Genomic DNA, 16,857 nt, shown 5'->3' with positions numbered 1-16,857 from the left:
TAAACTATTTTCTTGGGATTCAGGTACACTATCTTGAATATGGCTTCTTACTTAATCAAGCAAAATATGTAGATGATTTGTTGCATAAGTTAGAACTCACACATTTCAAACTTGCTGCTATGCCATGTACTCTGGGCAAAAGACTGCTTGCTAATGAAGGTACTTTACTACAAGATCCGTTTACTTATCGTAGTACTATAGGAGCTCTTCAATACTTAACACACACACGGCCTGACATAGCATATATAGTCAATCAGCTCAACCAATTCCTCAAAGCTCCCACAAATGCTCATTGGTAGGCCACAAAGAGAGTCCTCCGTTACATCAGTGGCACTTAACATTTTGGAATACTTTTTCAACTTTGAAATGATCTTGATGTCTCTGCTTTTTTCGATGTTGATTGGGCATCAAATATCGATGACAGAAAGTCCGTAGCTGCTTATTGTTTGTTTATTGGAAACAATCTTATCTCTTGGTCATCAAAGAAACAAACGTCGATAGCTCGATCAAGCACTGAATCAGAATACAAAGCTCTTACGCATGCATCTTCAGAAGTCATATGGTTACAACAACTTCTTAATGAACTGCAAATGAAGTCTCCTAACAGGCCGATTTTATGGTGTGACAATATAAGTGCAGGAGCCCTCGTAGCAAATCCAGTCTTTCATGTCTAAACAAAACATATAGAGATAGATGTACACTTTGTGAGAGATTAAGTACTCAAGGGTAATCTTGAAGTTCGATATGTGCCAACAAATGATCAGTTAGCCGACTGCTTAACAAAGCCTTTGTCCTATTCGCAATTCTTTTGTTTACGATCCAAACTCGGAGTTATTGAACTTCCCTCGAGTTTGAGGGGGATGTTGGAGATAGTGATAGAGTGGACTAAGTCAAGAGGTCAACTGATGCCACGTCAACACAGTCAATCGATATTGATGTTTTATTAAGAAGGAACTATCAGAGACCAAAATTAATTCTCAGCAGCTAAAAGCTAGTTCAGACATTGATATTTTATTGATATTTTTATCAATATTTTCATCGAAACCCATATTTTAAACTTTACGCTTAAATTTATTATTAAGTTTTTCGATTTTTGTGGGGAAAAAAAATCATAGATACTAAATTTGGCTGTATAAACCTATGTTTATGAAATTCATTCTATACAAGGAATACAAATATAAACATTCCAAATTTAGTAGCCAAACATCTCTACAATATCTATCTTTATATTATATCATTGAAATCAAAGATTATTATATTTTATCAATATTTTTAATAATTCAAATAAATAGGTTCTATTACAAGTTTAGTTCACAGTATTAAATTTTCATCTATATGTCGATATTTCTATCAATATTTTTATATTTATATGAGTTTGATATTGACGTAAGAAGTCCCTAAATATTTTTTATTATATTGTAACAAAATCTAAAATAATAAAAAAAATAAACAACAAAATATCAATAATGTAAATGTAATATCAATAACATATTTTAACTTGTATAAAGACGTCAAATATTTATTTACTAGTTTATTATTTAAAGTTTCTTGTTTGTTTGTTTGTTTTTTTTTTTATAAATATTTGTCGAAATGACATTTTATTGATTTTAATTTTTCATTGAAATTTCTCTAAAATTGAGATCTTGACATTATCATCGATATCTACCCTACAAACCTTGAGCCCCTAAGCTATTAAAATTACCTTTATTTGATTTTCTCAACTTTCAAAGTATTCGTCGGTGAACTATAAATTTATGTCTATTTAGTTCTTAAACTTTAAAATATTTCTAAGAGGGCATTAAATTTTTAATTTTATATTTAATGAGATCCTAAAACTTCAATTTTTGTGTCTAATAAGTTATTGACACATCAAAGTTCACAAATTTATTATTCACTAAATTGTTTATGATCGTGTTTGGACAGAAAAATTTGTTTTATGTCTAACATTACTAATGAGAAAGAATATATTCAGTTCAAACCATGAAATTAAAAGTTCTGACTCAATTCAAAATGTTTACACAAAATTGAAATTTCAAAGATTTATTAAACGATTTCTAAAATTTCGAGTCTCATTAGACATGTCTTCAAAGAGTTAAACTTGTAATTTGACTTAGATTTTAATTATGAATAATATTGGTTGTGATGATTACCATTGTAGTATTGAACTTTAAACTATAAAAATTAAGGTTCTGCATTTTGAAAATTGGACTAGTTTCTAACTTACTCTATAATTTATGTTGGCCAACTAGTGGGAAAAAAATTATATATTTTATTTTGGATGAGAAAAAAAACAAATTAACTCTAAAAAATAATTAAAAAATATAATGTTACCCTCTTAATCTTTCAATGGAATTGTAAAAATAAATATAATTCAATTGACATATAAATATGTTAGCAACTAAAATATTTGTTTATGTTACTAAAGAAATATTTTTAATAGAGTCCTCAATTTATTAATATCAATAGGGTTTGAGCGTTTAATGTTTCCATTAATGTTACTTGGAGTAATAAGTAAAAAAAAAATTACAGTAATCGTAACAATCCAATATAGTTTATTATTATTATTATTTTCTATTACTATTTTCTAATGACGTGTAAAAGTTAATGTCGTTCAAATCTTATTTTATTTTTGTATCTATATTTCCATCTTATTTTGTTTTGGTCAATTAATTTTCAAATATTTTCTTTAAACTATCAAACTTTGGGAAGGTTATTTGTTTTGTTGTTGCTCTCTTTTTTTAGTACAACAATGGTGGGAATGAGTTAGCGAACCTCTAATCTTTTAGGATGAAAAGTCATATCAATTACGTTAAGTTTACACTTTAACTTTTGTTGTTGCTTTCTACAAATTATTTAATAAAAGTTTTAATCTTTTTAAAATCTAATATTTGTTTTACCATATGTGACTTTAAAATTATTAAGCTCACGTTTGGTTTTTTCTTTTTTATTTTGAAAATTAAATTTATTGCATTCACATTTTACCATGATTTGTATCTTTCTTAAATATAATTATTGAATACTTAGTCAAATTACAAAAATAAAATAATTTTTTGAAAGTTATTTTTTTTTAGTTATCAAATTTTAAACCAATGATGAAAAGTCAATAACAAAGAAAAAAATTTGGAGGTAAAAGTAGGTTTAATTTAAAAATAAAAAAATAAAAAAAGTGGTTACTAGACGGAGTCTAATCTTTTTAATTAAAAAAATATTGTTCGTCTACACATTTGTTAATCAAATTAAATTAACAAAATAGATTTCGATTTTTCTGTATAAATGAAATTAAATAAACAAAAACTGGGTTAAAATAAATGAATGTGTTGTAGTTAAAGATCAAAATAAAAAAAGTGTATAAGTTCAATAATTAAAATTAATAATATTTTTTACTAGAGTAGATATTAAATAAACTGTGGTTAAAATTTCCTTCCACGAAGTAGCCACCCTTTTTCTTTCTTTCCATATCCGTAGATTTACATTTTTCTTAATTCATATAAATTTATGCATTAATATTTTTTTATTATTTTGATTCTCATATGAGGTTTATTCAATTTTAACCCTATACTTTTAATTATCTCATTTTAATTCCCTACTTTTAATAAATCTTAAATTTAATCTTTCAAAGTTTATTTTTTCGAAATTGATCAAAAATAATAATAATAATAATAATAATAATAATAATAATGATAATGATAATGATAATCTTTATGTAAGAAAATAAAATATGTGAATATATTTTCAATATTTATAGTAAAAATGTTATAGGTAACAATTTTTTTTTAAAAAAAAATCAACACTAAAATAGTATTGAGACTAAATTTAAGATTTATTGAAAATATAGAGACTAAAATAAAATAATTGAAAATACAGAGACTAAAATTGAACAAATTTCAAAGTATAGATATAGTATTATATTTTTACGTTTCCATAGGTTCGATATTTCCATTATATTGTAGAAAAGTTTACGAAATATAATAATTAAACAACAAAATATCACTAATGTAAATCAGTAAAGTAATGTGAATAATAGATACGTTGAGTTGTTTAAAAATCATAAAATTATTTACTAATTTAAATTTAGTTTTTGAACTTTTTTGTTTTTATAATTTTTCCATAAATATCTAAGTCAAAATGTTATCGATATTTCCATCAAAATTTCGTAAAATTAAGACTAGTGATATTTCTATTGACATCGACATTTTAAAATTGAGTATAAGGACTAAAACGATATTTCAACCTAATTTTTTCCCCATATATACACGGTCTACTTACAATATATAATTTTTTGAAATACAATGATGTAATTTAATTTAGGGCAAATATCAATTTATACTACTAAACTTTAAAAGTTGTATTAATTTAAACCCTAAATTAATAATTATATCAAATTAAACCACGAACTTTGTGAGTTGTATCAATTTAAACCCCAAATTAATAATTTTATTAATTTAAACATTGGAGCTTTAATGGTTGTATCAATTTAAACTCCAAACTAATAATTTTATCAATTTAAACATTGAGACTTTAATAGTTGTATCAATTTAAATTAAATTTTTACTAATGTATCAATTTAAACCATTCATTATGTTTCATAAGTTTGTTTGAAAAAAGTTAAATATTTTGCTTGAAAAAAAATAAATCTGAAGAAATGTGTAAATTGATACCATTACAAAAATTTAGAATTTAAAATAATATATTTATGAAAGTTTAGGGCTTAAATTGATACAATTATTAGTTTGAAGTTTAAATTGATACAACTCCCAAAATTCAGGGTTCAAATTTATAAACCCAAAAATTTAAGATGTACATTGATAGAATTAATAGTTCAAAGTTTAAATCGATAAAACCCCCAAATTTTGGGGTATAAATTAAAATTTGACATTTAATCTAAAATTTACCGTAATTAAAAAAAACTAAAAATTACTTTTTACACAAGTAATTAAAAAGTAATTAAACAAATAAAAATCTCGGTAATATCTCTCTCCAATCGTGTCAGTTCTCTATGAGTAAAATCTTCCAACCAAAAAACAAAATAAATAAATAAATAAATAATAATAATAATAATAATAAAGAGAAGTTTCTTTTTAAGCATCGAAGAAGAAAATAGAATCGCTCTCTGTTTCTCCTCATTCTTCCCTGAAAGCTCCAATGGAGATTAAGCACAAAGGTAAAATACACCCATCGCCGTCGTCCTCACCGCCGTCATCTTCCTCCTCAGTCTTCAAGCTTCTTCCCACCGCCATTTTGGCCCTAGTTTCACTCCTCTCTCTCGACGACCGCGAAGTCCTGGCTTACATGATCGCCAGGTCCATCCAATCCTCCGCATTCACTTCCACTCGCGTTTCTAGGAAGAAATCCACTAGAAAAGCTTCAATCAATGGCGGAAACGGTAATGTTACTACTACTACTTATCACAAAACTCCTATGTTTAGTTGCGATTGCTTCTACTGCTACACTGCCTACTGGTGCCGCTGGGACTCCTCTCCTAATCGCGAACTAATCCACCAAGCGATCGAGGCGTTTGAAGATCACTTGACGAACGGCGAGAAGCCGAAGAAGAACAATGGCAGAGGCAAGAGAAGAGATAGAATCGGCCGCCAAGAAACTGGTAAGACTCTGCCTGTTATTCAATGTCCGCCGCCGGTTGCCGATGAGTGCGTCGACGTTCCGTTATTGACGGAGCGTGGACCCACGGTGGAAGCGGAAGGAAGTCCGGTGAAGGAAGTCGAAGAGAGCGGTCCGGTGGAGGAGGTAGGCGGCGGCGGGGACCATGAGAAGGGTTTGGGGACGAAGGTACTGCCGGACGTGTTGGGGTTTTTAAATTCGCGTTTGTGGAGTCTGTGGAGTCCGAATCTTTAAATTATTCTTATTGAATTTCAAAATTTTCCGCGTCCCAAAAATTATTATAATTAAACAATATATATATTTATTTATTTTATTTTTCTTCCCTTCCCTCGCATGCTATTAATTAAATTTAGGCCTCTCTCTTTTTTCTCAATGCAATTATTTCGAAATTCCAATGGTTCATTATAAATGAATTATATAATGATGGTTCTTTATTGTTTTTAATTGATTATTTTTTTTAATGGTGGGAGATAGTCGAGTTTTGCACATATCAACTATTTGTTTTTTCAGTTTATTAATTTCAAATTTTGAGTTTCATTTGATAATTAATATTTGATTCAATTTAATTTGATACCATAATTGACGACTATATTTGATTAAATTTAATGTAGTGGTGAAGAATGAGTTAAGATCATTAAAAACAAGGGTGATTTAACATGGAATTCAACCAATAAATTGAGACCATGGAATCTAATTATTTAATTTATTTCACTACTCTATAGTAGTAATTTAAGGAAAGTTTTCTTCTACCAATGGTCACCCATATTACATTTCAAAACATGTAAGAATTATTTATGAGAGAAGAAAATTTATTACTATAGGAGTACTAGATTTTTTTTTCATGATTTAACTTGTTAATAATTCGATGTCAAATTTAAATATGAATATTATTTTTTTATCGTGATTACTTAATAAATATTAGTGTTCACCATAGTTTTAAAAGTATGTCAATATGGTACAAAAAAATCATACTCTAATATTACGAAAAATCTAAATCACATGAAAGAAGACGAGATGAAGTAAATTTGGGAAGAATACATGGATTTTACTCATTAAGTATAGGGGATTATCTCTAACATACTAAAGTTCATTTTCGAAACCTTAATCATGGGACCAAGTACTTGAAAATTGAAAATGACCGACCCATAAATAATTTCTTTTGATTAAATGGGATAGGATAAAAAAAGGGGAGACGACCATCAATGAATTGGCCCATAAAAGAATATTGTCATAATCTTTTGTCTTTATCAATAATATCATCATATAAATCACCAGACGCACCCGATCCATCTCAACAAGTGGAGGGCAAACTAAGAAACATGAAGTGGTACTACATTCTCCAAACAAATCCGCCCAAGAAGAAGCCGGATGCCATGGTGCACTACCCTTAGTCGTAGGGATACTCACATTAGTGAGTCCAAAACAAAATATTGACAATAAAACCAAAAAAGATCGAAATCAAGAGAAAGAAGCAATGTTTATAAATTTAATTTTAAAAAATAAAAAATCAAATAATTATCAGATAGGACCTTAACTTATCGAAATATCCACATACTAAATTTTGTTAAATTTAATGTTTACATTGCATGTCCAAAAGAACTTATCTCATTCTCTAGATCTTAAAATTCGTCCATTATCTCTAGATCTTAAAGTTGATATAAGCTAACACGTTAAGTACTTTAAAACATTAAATTTGAATCTATACCATTAATTGATTTTTTTAAAAAAAATACAGACAAATTCTGTGTAGTAAATAAAAAAAGTTAAAAATGTAAATTGTATTTTAAGAATCTCATTATTACTATTACATACCAAATATTGCAATTCTAGTTTTAGCCATCACATTCGAATTTTCACTTTTCATGAATATAATTTCTACTTTTTCTTGATGTATTTAAAGCGGTTAGCACTTTATAAATAACAAAATGAATAATTTTCTTTTGAAAAAAAGATATTTTGCTTTTACTAAATATGGAAATAAATAAACAAATATAGAAATATATATATATATAAGACCATTGTTTTCTATTCTGTTGGGGGGTGTTCTCACTCAAAAGCCAAAGAAAAAATATGTACATTGATTTTGCCACCAGATTCTTTTTTAATTTGTTAACAAGTTTAACATAAATTATTATAAGAACAGAAACTAACAAAGATTAGATTGTGATTATAATTAACCAATATGTTGTTGGCTAATCAATTAGTTATAGTTGTTTAAAAAAACAATTAAAAAAAGGTTATATTTGATAGCGAAAAACTTAGGCATGGTAGTTACTTGGTTTTCTGTTTTTAAAAAATTAAGTCTATTTTATCTCAATTTTTTACCATATTTTACATCTTTTAAGTAAAAGTTTAATTCTTAGTTAGATTCCAAAAATAAATACAAAATTTTAATAACTATTTTTTTTTTAGTTTTCAAAACATGACTTGAATTTTTAAAATATTAGTAAAAAGTAGATAATAAAGCAAAAAAAAAAAAATTATAGATGAAAATGATGTTATAGACTTACTTTTAAAAAATCAAATGATTATTAAATGGGATCTCAATCTTGTATCTTCAAATTTGTTGTATCAATTTGAATTTTCAATTTTACCAAAAATTATCTCAGATTGAATTTTCGCTAATTTATCACCAAATTAAGAAAAGAGTTAGGATCTTTCAAAAGTCCCTAATTTCAACTAAATTCAACTTTCCACAAAATTAAATCTTTTACGACTCACAAATCTCAATAGATACACTTTTACTAAGCATGTATTTAGATTAAATTTTCAAATGTTTAATTTTAAAAATAAATCATTTTAAAATAAAATTAAAGTATTTTATAACTATTCGAAATAACTTTTGAAACACTTTTCAAAATGTAATTTAAATAGTTTTTATTAAAAAAAGTTCAACTAAAAATGACTTAAAAAAAATGTCTAGTCAATGATTTTTTAAATGAAAGTTTGACTTTTTAAATGAAAGTTTATTAGAGGGTAAAAACTACCAACCCTCCATGAAATTTAAGATAAAAAAAATGCAACATTAACAAAAGTTTTAAGGTGCAAATTGATAAAATTAAAGTTAAGAATAAAAATTTTTATACACCTTAGCAAGTTCTGGATCAAATTTGATGCTCTCTAATTAATGACCTATAATTTTATTTTCAAATTTTCTTATATTTTTTTTTTTATCAAACCTTCCATGCCAATTACCGTTAAACTAAATTTACTTTCACAAATTTCCTTTCAATTTTTCTGGCATGCAGGATTCAGTAACACAATTGTTATTTCAACTTTAATCATTTTTATAATTTTATTGATTGTGTTAATTTTTATCCTAACATTCGATTTTATGAAATCACACCTCAACCTTTAAATAAATGTTGCAATTTTTACTCTAGTACATTTTTTAAATGGGTATATGAAGGGACCTCAAAGGACAATATTTATATAAAAAAAAAAAAAACCAATGATTATGTCTCCTTTGTTCCAAACTTATGTTTGCAACTCATGTTACATAAGATTGAGGGAAATTTAAGAACTAAAATACTGAGAAATGGCAGTTCATATTATTATTAAGAGGAGGAGCAGCAGCAGTATGGTTTTTAACATTATATTGTATCAAGAAATCAGATTTTTCAAAACCAGGACTGTCATTTTCTGGAGGGCTGGTGCACCTTTTATTAACAATACAATGCCATGAAATGCCAATCCCAACAGAGCATGTTTCATGATTGATTCTATCTATCTATCTATCTAGTTTTTGAATTTTTGTATCTGCAATGCAAGTTCCATAATTATGACAAAAGATACAACAGCATGCGTATCGATGAAAATTTGAGGATGGGATTTGAAGTGTGCTCCAATAACCGAAACAAAAATGAGAAATTGAAAATAATAATAATAATAATAATAAATAAAAAGGCCTTAATTTGTGAAACCTTGACTGGTAGGTAAACCCTCGGAGAAGGAAAATGCTGTATGTGTTTCCTTGGACCTAATGAATGCATTTCCTCTTGAGACAGCAAAATTGAATTGTTAATTAACAAAACTCTTACCACTCCCGCAACTTGTCTCATTACAATGGAAAATGGCTTTTCCTTGGAACCTCTCTTTAGCCTCCTCTTGTACAACTCCTGCTGCCAAGGAACATTCTAATGGACTGTTGTTTGCCGCTCATCAGCTTCTTCATTCTCAACCTAGCATGTTATTAACCGCCAAACAATGAGAAAAACGGAAGTGGCACAATCACATACCAGGTATCATAGTTTGATTTCAGAAAATGTGCCCAAAAACAAATTCCAAATGTGAAGATCCAGTTCATATTTTAAAAAACAACAGTTCATACCATATTGTTAGAGAACCTATCTTCAATGGTAAAAAAAAATTGTAATGGTGTGGCAAGCAATCGTACATTTGAATAGCAATGTGCGCAAAATGCACAAAAAATAACATGACAAAGTAAATATACATAGCTTTCTAATTAATGGGAGACCAAAAGAAAGAAAAAAAAAAAAAATGGTTTCCTGGATCCACCATTTTCGAACCATACGAGACAAAGACAAGTTCATAAAAGATGTCAGTTGATACAACCCGAAACAAACCAAATGATATTGGTAATTCGAGGTGAAGGACTACTAATTTAAGGTAATTGGACCCTCACACTCTTGAGATTACTCAAACTTAAACCCAATTGAATCAATGTCTATGTCCATCCTTTCCGCCTCACTATTTATTAAATCATCATAATAATTTTCCTAACTAATTACTCATAATGACCGTCTTAATTCATCCTAATAGTTACCCTATTAGTCCGTGGGTCTTATAGGCCTTGGCCTCAATTTTATTTATCAACCAAGGGAAGGATTCAAGAGCTTCCCTATCTCTTCCAATTCTCCCAAGAGACGCAACACAAGATAAATGCCAAAAAGATACCTTCCCTAAAATCAAAACAGTATTTAATCCTTTCCACCTCTCTTCTTATGCCTATGAGCATACACCTTCACTATCCGAGGCCTGCCTATCAGGGTCCCCAAAACCACCACTTAATATGTGCAAAATGAATGCAAGTTAGCCAACAAACTATTGAAATGACGGAAGGAAATCACTATTACCTCAACTATAACCCTCGCTTTCTTCTTCAGTTTGGCACGGGCATCTTTCTCGAGCTTCCTCAAAGAAGTAGTAGACTCCTTTTTTCCTCTCTTGTGAGGAATGTCTATGTCTTCAAGGTCTTCATCTAGTCCATCTGAATCCAGAACATTTACCTTCAGATCTCATAAAATCAAACGAAATCCTCTTATTTATACATAATATTAGACAGGACAAAAAGAACCTCATTTTTGGTGTTGCATGATCTAGGTATACATTAACCAAATGGATGGTGATAATACATCTCTAATAAAAATAAAAGATATAAATAAAAGAAAAGAAAAAAATACTGCAAAGATTGATTGAAAACTCAAAATCAGTTGTTCTTCTTAATTTAAAACCTGCATTACCACTATCTTCATCTGCTTCTGGATTATGGATTGCAAGACCGCCAAAATCTTCCATATCTTCTTCTTCTTCTAATTCTTCATACCCTTCAACATATTCAATTTCAGGTTCCTGCTTATTCCAAGCAAAAATACAAGTTATTAGACGATGGAATGTAGAATCATTCATCAAGTCTCAGACTCTGCAATGTAAAATCATTCATCAAGTCTCAGACTCTGCAATGTAAAATCATTCATCAAGTCTCAGACTCTTCCTATACAATGAATGAGAAGGGCAAGTGTACTACTCAAGATTTTGCAACACTACCTCCTCCTCTTCACTGGCAGCCTGCAATTCTTCCATTTCAAGAACTTCGTTATATGCTTCGACAGGATAGTTGTATATATCACCATACACTCCTTTTTTAAGACGTTCCAGTAGTTCCTTTTCAATGCTCTGCAAAAAGTAGATATCAGATACGGCTTCCCTAAATTAACTACTCATTTAAGGAAAATATTTCAAGTAGAAACAAAGAGTTGAAGAAAGACTTCATTAGTTTCAGTATCAAGAATATCCCAAATACTCAACCTTATCCAACAATGCTGCTTTCTCAGCCTTCTGCTCCCTCCTGGCTTCTCTTTTAATCTCCTTCCTGGGTGTTGTCATTATTTTCTCCCTGTTTGGCAATTAGAGTGATACATAGTCAAATGAAATATACGTTAGTCAATATCAATGAAATATACGTTATAAACAATAATATAAGACTGCTTCTCATTAATGCATCTGATTAGATGCATTAAATATGATCAAGGAAACGAGAGAGACTTCAATTCTTCCATATGCACGACGACCATCATATTGGAGGTTTTGAAGCTGCTATACTTTATTAAAAAATTTCAATTACCAAAAGAGTTATAAAATTTAAAATAATTGAAAGTCATTTTCATTTTGCTGTTTCTTAAATCAGAATCAGGAAAGCAAAAGAGATTACATAATAAAAGTCATCGGATACCCATGATGAATTAATATAGATAGAACAACAGCCTCCGTTTCCAAAACAAAGAAATGTGCAAAAAAATAGTGAACCTTGTTTTCAAAGCAAGCTTCCTCATTCGAATCCGCATTTGGGTCATTTTAGTCAATCGTTGCTTTGTCTTGTGTACAAGTATCTTAGGCCAATACATCTGTAAAGGGCATAAAACATAGGTTAAAGACTTAATAAAAGAGAATCAAACACATAAAGTAAGATACAGGGCATAGTTGAGTAAGATGATTACTTACCAGATGTTTATCTATAATTTCCAGTGCCTTCTCATAATTTCTGGGCAACTTAACTCTTTCCCACAACTCATTTGGCTTATGAGCTCTTTCAATTGTTTTCATATAAAGATAGAAAACTCCTACAAGAACAATAGAATAATATTTCGATTTGTATGAAAACATTTTGTTAGTGATTTCTCAACTGTAGATGATACGAAATATTGACAAATGATTTGTTATAGTTAGGTATCAAACTAATAGTAGCTTTCCAACAACTCATTAGCATGCATTAAATTTTTCTATAAAAGAGGAACTATGTGAGGGGGAAAACTGCATCGTTTAACATCCGGTGAGGTAAATATTGTAGCAAAATTAATTGTAGGACAGCAAAAACAAAAGTAGGTATTATGGAGCAAGAACAAGCCAGTAAATTTATTATTCAAAACTTTTCTTCCTCAATATATTTGTTCTCAGAATAACACCATAGAGGTACAGTACAGAGAACTTTTTTTTATCAGCCGCTGGGTGCGAAAAAAGAGAAATTGTTGAACAATACAAGTAGCATGCTCTATGAATAAAACCTGAGCATCAACAATTCACAAGGAGACCAAAATGCAAATATGGAGTAGCAGGAAATACCATCATGGTCACGAATAGTAGCATAGCGACTGTTAGCCAAAGGACATGAACTCCGATTACATATCCCAGTAACATTGTAAGGGTTTCTACAGAATTTCCCAGTTGTAATCCTACAGAAGCATCAAAAGCAGTCAAAATTTAGAACGAGAAAAGCGGGAAAAAAAACACTTTTGAAATAAGAATTGGAAATTACTCTCAAGTAAAACTCACTTGGCCATGAAACTGCAGTGATTGTGGCGGATGACCTGCCATATTACTTCGTCGTGCTGCATCTTTTACTATGAAACTTATGAAACGATGGAGAATGAAGGTTGTTCTCAGTGGAATAGTTACCCCTGTTTGAACCCTAAAGTTGGACAGATCTCAAATCAGAAAAGAATACAAGGAATTTAAAATAAGTTGTGATTAGGTTTTTTGGGGAAAAAAAAATACATTCCAAATAGTTGGGATTTGGCTATAAACTTGAAGAGAAAACTACGTTCAGCACCACCCTATAATCAACTTAACCCTACAAGAGAGAATTTTTCAATAAAAATCAGACCTACACCAGTTCATATGCAAATGTCACTCCAAGTGAGTTCATATGCTTTAATTGTCTCTTCTATATTTAAGCAAACTAACACCCAAACTCAAGGTAAGCTTTCTACTTTAACTGTGCATTGTATCTTACTGTCTTTCTAAACTAATAACTATTATTTCAATCTCTTCAAAAACAGGTTTCTTGCTTTTCTTACAACCAGCAAAATTACAGGTGAGTGTTCAAACTTTTTTCTTCTCTTTATTTATTGATTTGGATAGACTGCGAACATTAGTTGAAAAAGAAACATTATATATATATATATATATATAAAATACATATATATTGATTTTCTAATCCGTACATGAACATAATAAACCAACATTAACTAACGAAACCAAATTGAAAAAAATCAAACTCTCGGGGTTCTGAAAGATGAGTGGCGGCAGCGCGATCTCACCTAGGGTTTAGGGGCTGAACCACTGTGTTTCTGAGAAGAAGGCAGAGATAAGTAACTCTGATTGCTCAGTGTGGGAGGGAGGGGTCGGCCACAATTTCGTCGGCAGGCTGAAAGTGCAGCGTGCGGCGGCAGGAGCTGAGACGGCGTCGGGCAGGAACGGCGGCGGCGGGGCGTGGTGCAATGGGGGCGGTGGCTGACCGTCAGAACGCGAAAATAGGTCTAGGAAAAGAGAGCTTGGGTAGTTAAAATATAAATTTAAATGAAAATAAAAGTCTTAATTGAGGAGTGTTGTGTTCGGAGGAGAGGAAAAAAAAAATCGGTGGGTAAGACACCGAACCGAGCCGAATCAAATGGTTCTCAACATTATTTAACCTGAACCGAACCCGCCGATATCAAGAGATATCCATTTAGCCTATGAAGATGGAGTTCCATAGGGGATCTCAGAGAGAGCGAGAAAATCTTTTTTTCCTATTAACTAAATCAAGACAGGGATAGAGATTATATTTCTATATATTTAAAGCGAGATTAAGATATATTGTTATAATATTTAAATTTAGATTTTCAGAAATGATAAAAATTAAAAATTTTAATAGATCTCCGTAACATATGAGTGATATATTTAACTATTTAAGTAAAAAAAATTATTGTAGTTATTTAAGTTATTTTTTTTAAAGAAATCCAAATGGGGAGAAATTTTCTGGGAATCTGTTTCCCGCGATTCCCTATAGGGAATCTCCCCGATTACCATAGAAAATTTCACGGTGACAAGAAACAAAATGGGTAGTGAAGACAGGGACAGAAATCATCTTTGACCTCATTCCGTCCTATGGACATCTCTACCGATAACGCTAGATTCGACAATTTATTGAACCAATGCATAAGGTCCAAACCAAATTTGGCTCACTTACTAAAAATATTAATTTGACGACATTTTATTTTATCATCACACAGTGAAAATTATATAATCAACCTAGTTGTATATGTGTATTGATACTCATACTTCCTCTTGATTCTAACTACTTATTAACCACTTAGTTTTACACAAATACAAGATGTATTTTCAAATTCTTAGCTCTTAGGCGTTAAAAATAAGGTGTTTGTTCTCCGACTAATTATTGATCAACTCATCGAGAATCACTGTATTTGCATGCTGCCACACCATGTTAACATCATATTTGAAAATTTTGGTCGAAATTTCAAAATTTGAGATTTCAATAGACTCGAAATTTCGGTAAGAAAAATTTTGATTGTCTCCCAATTTTTCGAAATTTTCATTGATATTTCGATATTTCCATCAAAATTTTGAAAATCTGAGATTTTTTTAGCAATTAATTATACTAGCTCAAAAGAAGTGCAAGGAAAGTTTCTTCTTCTTTACCATAAAAAATCTTTATTTTCAAGAAACCACATATTTTTATTGAATTTTCATATCATTTCACCTCAAACTTGAAATAACATGAGTTCTTTTCCTCTCATTTTCTCTTAAGCTCTATCTACCTGAAGATTTTTTTTTCTCATTTCTTTTCCATTATGTTTGCTATGTTTAATGTTATCCCTCGATGTTTCTGGAAAAATGTGGTTCCTAAAGTTGAACTTATGTTTATGTAGATTTGATGTGAATGTAGTTCGATCTCTAGTACTTAATCCTCTAATTCTCTCTCGGTTGAATATGTACACTTGACTTTGAGGAACTGGAGCACGTGATGTTCTTGAAGTTGAAGTCAATCTTGCAAGAATGTTTATATCTCCAAAGGACTTCAGTTGATTGAAATCAATCTAGACAATATGTTTGTATCTCCAAAGAACTTTAGTCTTCATGTGAAAGAATGTTTGTATCTTCAAATGATTTTAGTTTTCATATGTGGTCAGCTTCCAGAGTTAGCGAGTGTTCTGATTGTTGAGAGAATTCTCTTTAAGCGTTATTTTTGACCCCTCAAATGAAGAAGACTCTTCTATTTATAGCGTCTTCAAGTGTTATGGTCTTGGGCTTGGTTGGTGCTTAGTTGGATTTGAACCTTATTGAAAAAAAATGTATTCTCCTGCCTTACATAAAAATAATATATGAGTTATTTCTTTATCTACAAAAGCTCTCTATGTTTGAAATTTTATGTTGTTTACAAAAATCTAGCAATTCAATTAATTGATCTCATATATACACTACCATTAATATCTTCAAAAGATGGTCCAGTTAAACTCACTTTGACACTCGAAGAAATGGTTAAGATTGTGTGCATGGAGGTTAAAGAAAACTAAGGTCAAAGAAAATTATGTTTATTCAAAGAGATAAGATATCCAAGTGATGCATTAAAGTTGTTCATATCACTAAAAAAAATCAATTCTTACTCCTAAAAAACTTGTCATTTTCTATCAATTTTGACCTTAAACTTTCAATTTCATCAATTTAGACTCCAATCTAAATTAAATGTTGCAATAACTTTGTCAAAACACACAAATTTGCACAAAAACCTTAGCTCCAATGCCGTTTTTTAAGTTTAAATTTAAGTTTGAAACACTTACGGGATGTACAAATGACTGAGTCCTTAGGATTTGCTCAAATTTTCACATGTACTAATGTTTGAGTCCCCAGGATCCACAATATTTTTCATAGGATGTACAAATGGATGGATCCCTAGTATCCTCCAGATTCTTTTACGGGATACACAAATGGCTGGGTCCTAGGATTCGCCATATATATTTTTTTTAATGGGACCCCTATACTAAACTAGAATATATTCCAGTTTTTTTTTTTTTCACATTTACTTAAGGTTCATATATATTTTTCATCGACTAGACTGAAATTAAAATTTCCTTTAAACTACTTATGTACCCTTATAATGAGTAGGGATCTAACGTAATCCAAGAGAGTTTTTTTTATTTTTTTGGGCTCACCTTATGAGCTTAT

At 29.9% G+C, this 16,857-nt stretch overlaps 2 protein-coding genes across 3 annotated transcripts; one reads left to right on the top strand and one right to left on the bottom strand.

The window, feature by feature from the left end:
• The first annotated feature begins 4,985 nt into the window (after positions 1–4,985).
• Positions 4,986–5,932, top strand: LOC120090946 (uncharacterized). The gene has a single exon (XM_039048660.2). It carries the CDS (start codon positions 5,143–5,145, stop codon positions 5,851–5,853), a length of 711 nt encoding a protein of 236 aa, XP_038904588.2. The 5' UTR covers positions 4,986–5,142; the 3' UTR covers positions 5,854–5,932.
• A 3,557-nt stretch (positions 5,933–9,489) lies between these two features.
• On the bottom strand, positions 9,490–14,432 carry LOC120091617 (MAK16 protein-like protein). 2 transcript variants are annotated; one of them, XM_039049805.2, is made up of 10 exons: positions 13,956–14,432; positions 13,189–13,324; positions 12,979–13,088; positions 12,361–12,479; positions 12,166–12,263; positions 11,668–11,755; positions 11,407–11,535; positions 11,103–11,211; positions 10,716–10,849; positions 9,490–9,800 (listed from the first exon to the last, which is right to left on the bottom strand). In XM_039049805.2, the coding sequence occupies exons 2-10, from the start codon at positions 13,248–13,250 to the stop codon at positions 9,756–9,758; spliced, it is 894 nt and encodes a 297-aa protein (XP_038905733.1). In that variant the 5' UTR covers positions 13,251–13,324; positions 13,956–14,432; the 3' UTR covers positions 9,490–9,755. The 2 variants fall into 2 exon arrangements, with proteins under 2 accessions (XP_038905733.1, XP_038905675.1); XM_039049747.2 differs by having other exon boundaries at positions 11,094–11,211; positions 13,956–14,399.
• Positions 14,433–16,857: the final 2,425 nt, after the last annotated feature.

Source organism: Benincasa hispida, chromosome 1, assembly GCF_027475165.1.
Source record: "Benincasa hispida cultivar pf3 chromosome 1, pf3_genome.v1.1, whole genome shotgun sequence".
NCBI lineage: Eukaryota > Viridiplantae > Streptophyta > Magnoliopsida > Cucurbitales > Cucurbitaceae > Benincasa > Benincasa hispida.
Note: the sequence above shows the minus strand (reverse complement) of the source record. Positions and strands in the feature narration are given on the sequence as shown.

Bases quoted from the DNA above. Each gene is read 5' to 3' on its own strand.
- LOC120090946 (XM_039048660.2), top strand. From the start codon at position 5,143: ATGGAGATTAAGCACAAAGGTAAAATACACCCATCGCCGTCGTCCTCA.
- LOC120091617 (XM_039049747.2), bottom strand. From the start codon at position 13,250: ATGCAGCACGACGAAGTAATATGGCAGGTCATCCGCCACAATCACTGC. The intron at 12,264-12,360 runs GTAAGTAATCAT...TGCCCTTTACAG, and splicing joins AAATTATAGATAAACATCTG to ATGTATTGGCCTAAGATACT. The intron at 11,536-11,667 runs GTTGAGTATTTG...TACTTTTTGCAG, and splicing joins AAGCAGCATTGTTGGATAAG to AGCATTGAAAAGGAACTACT.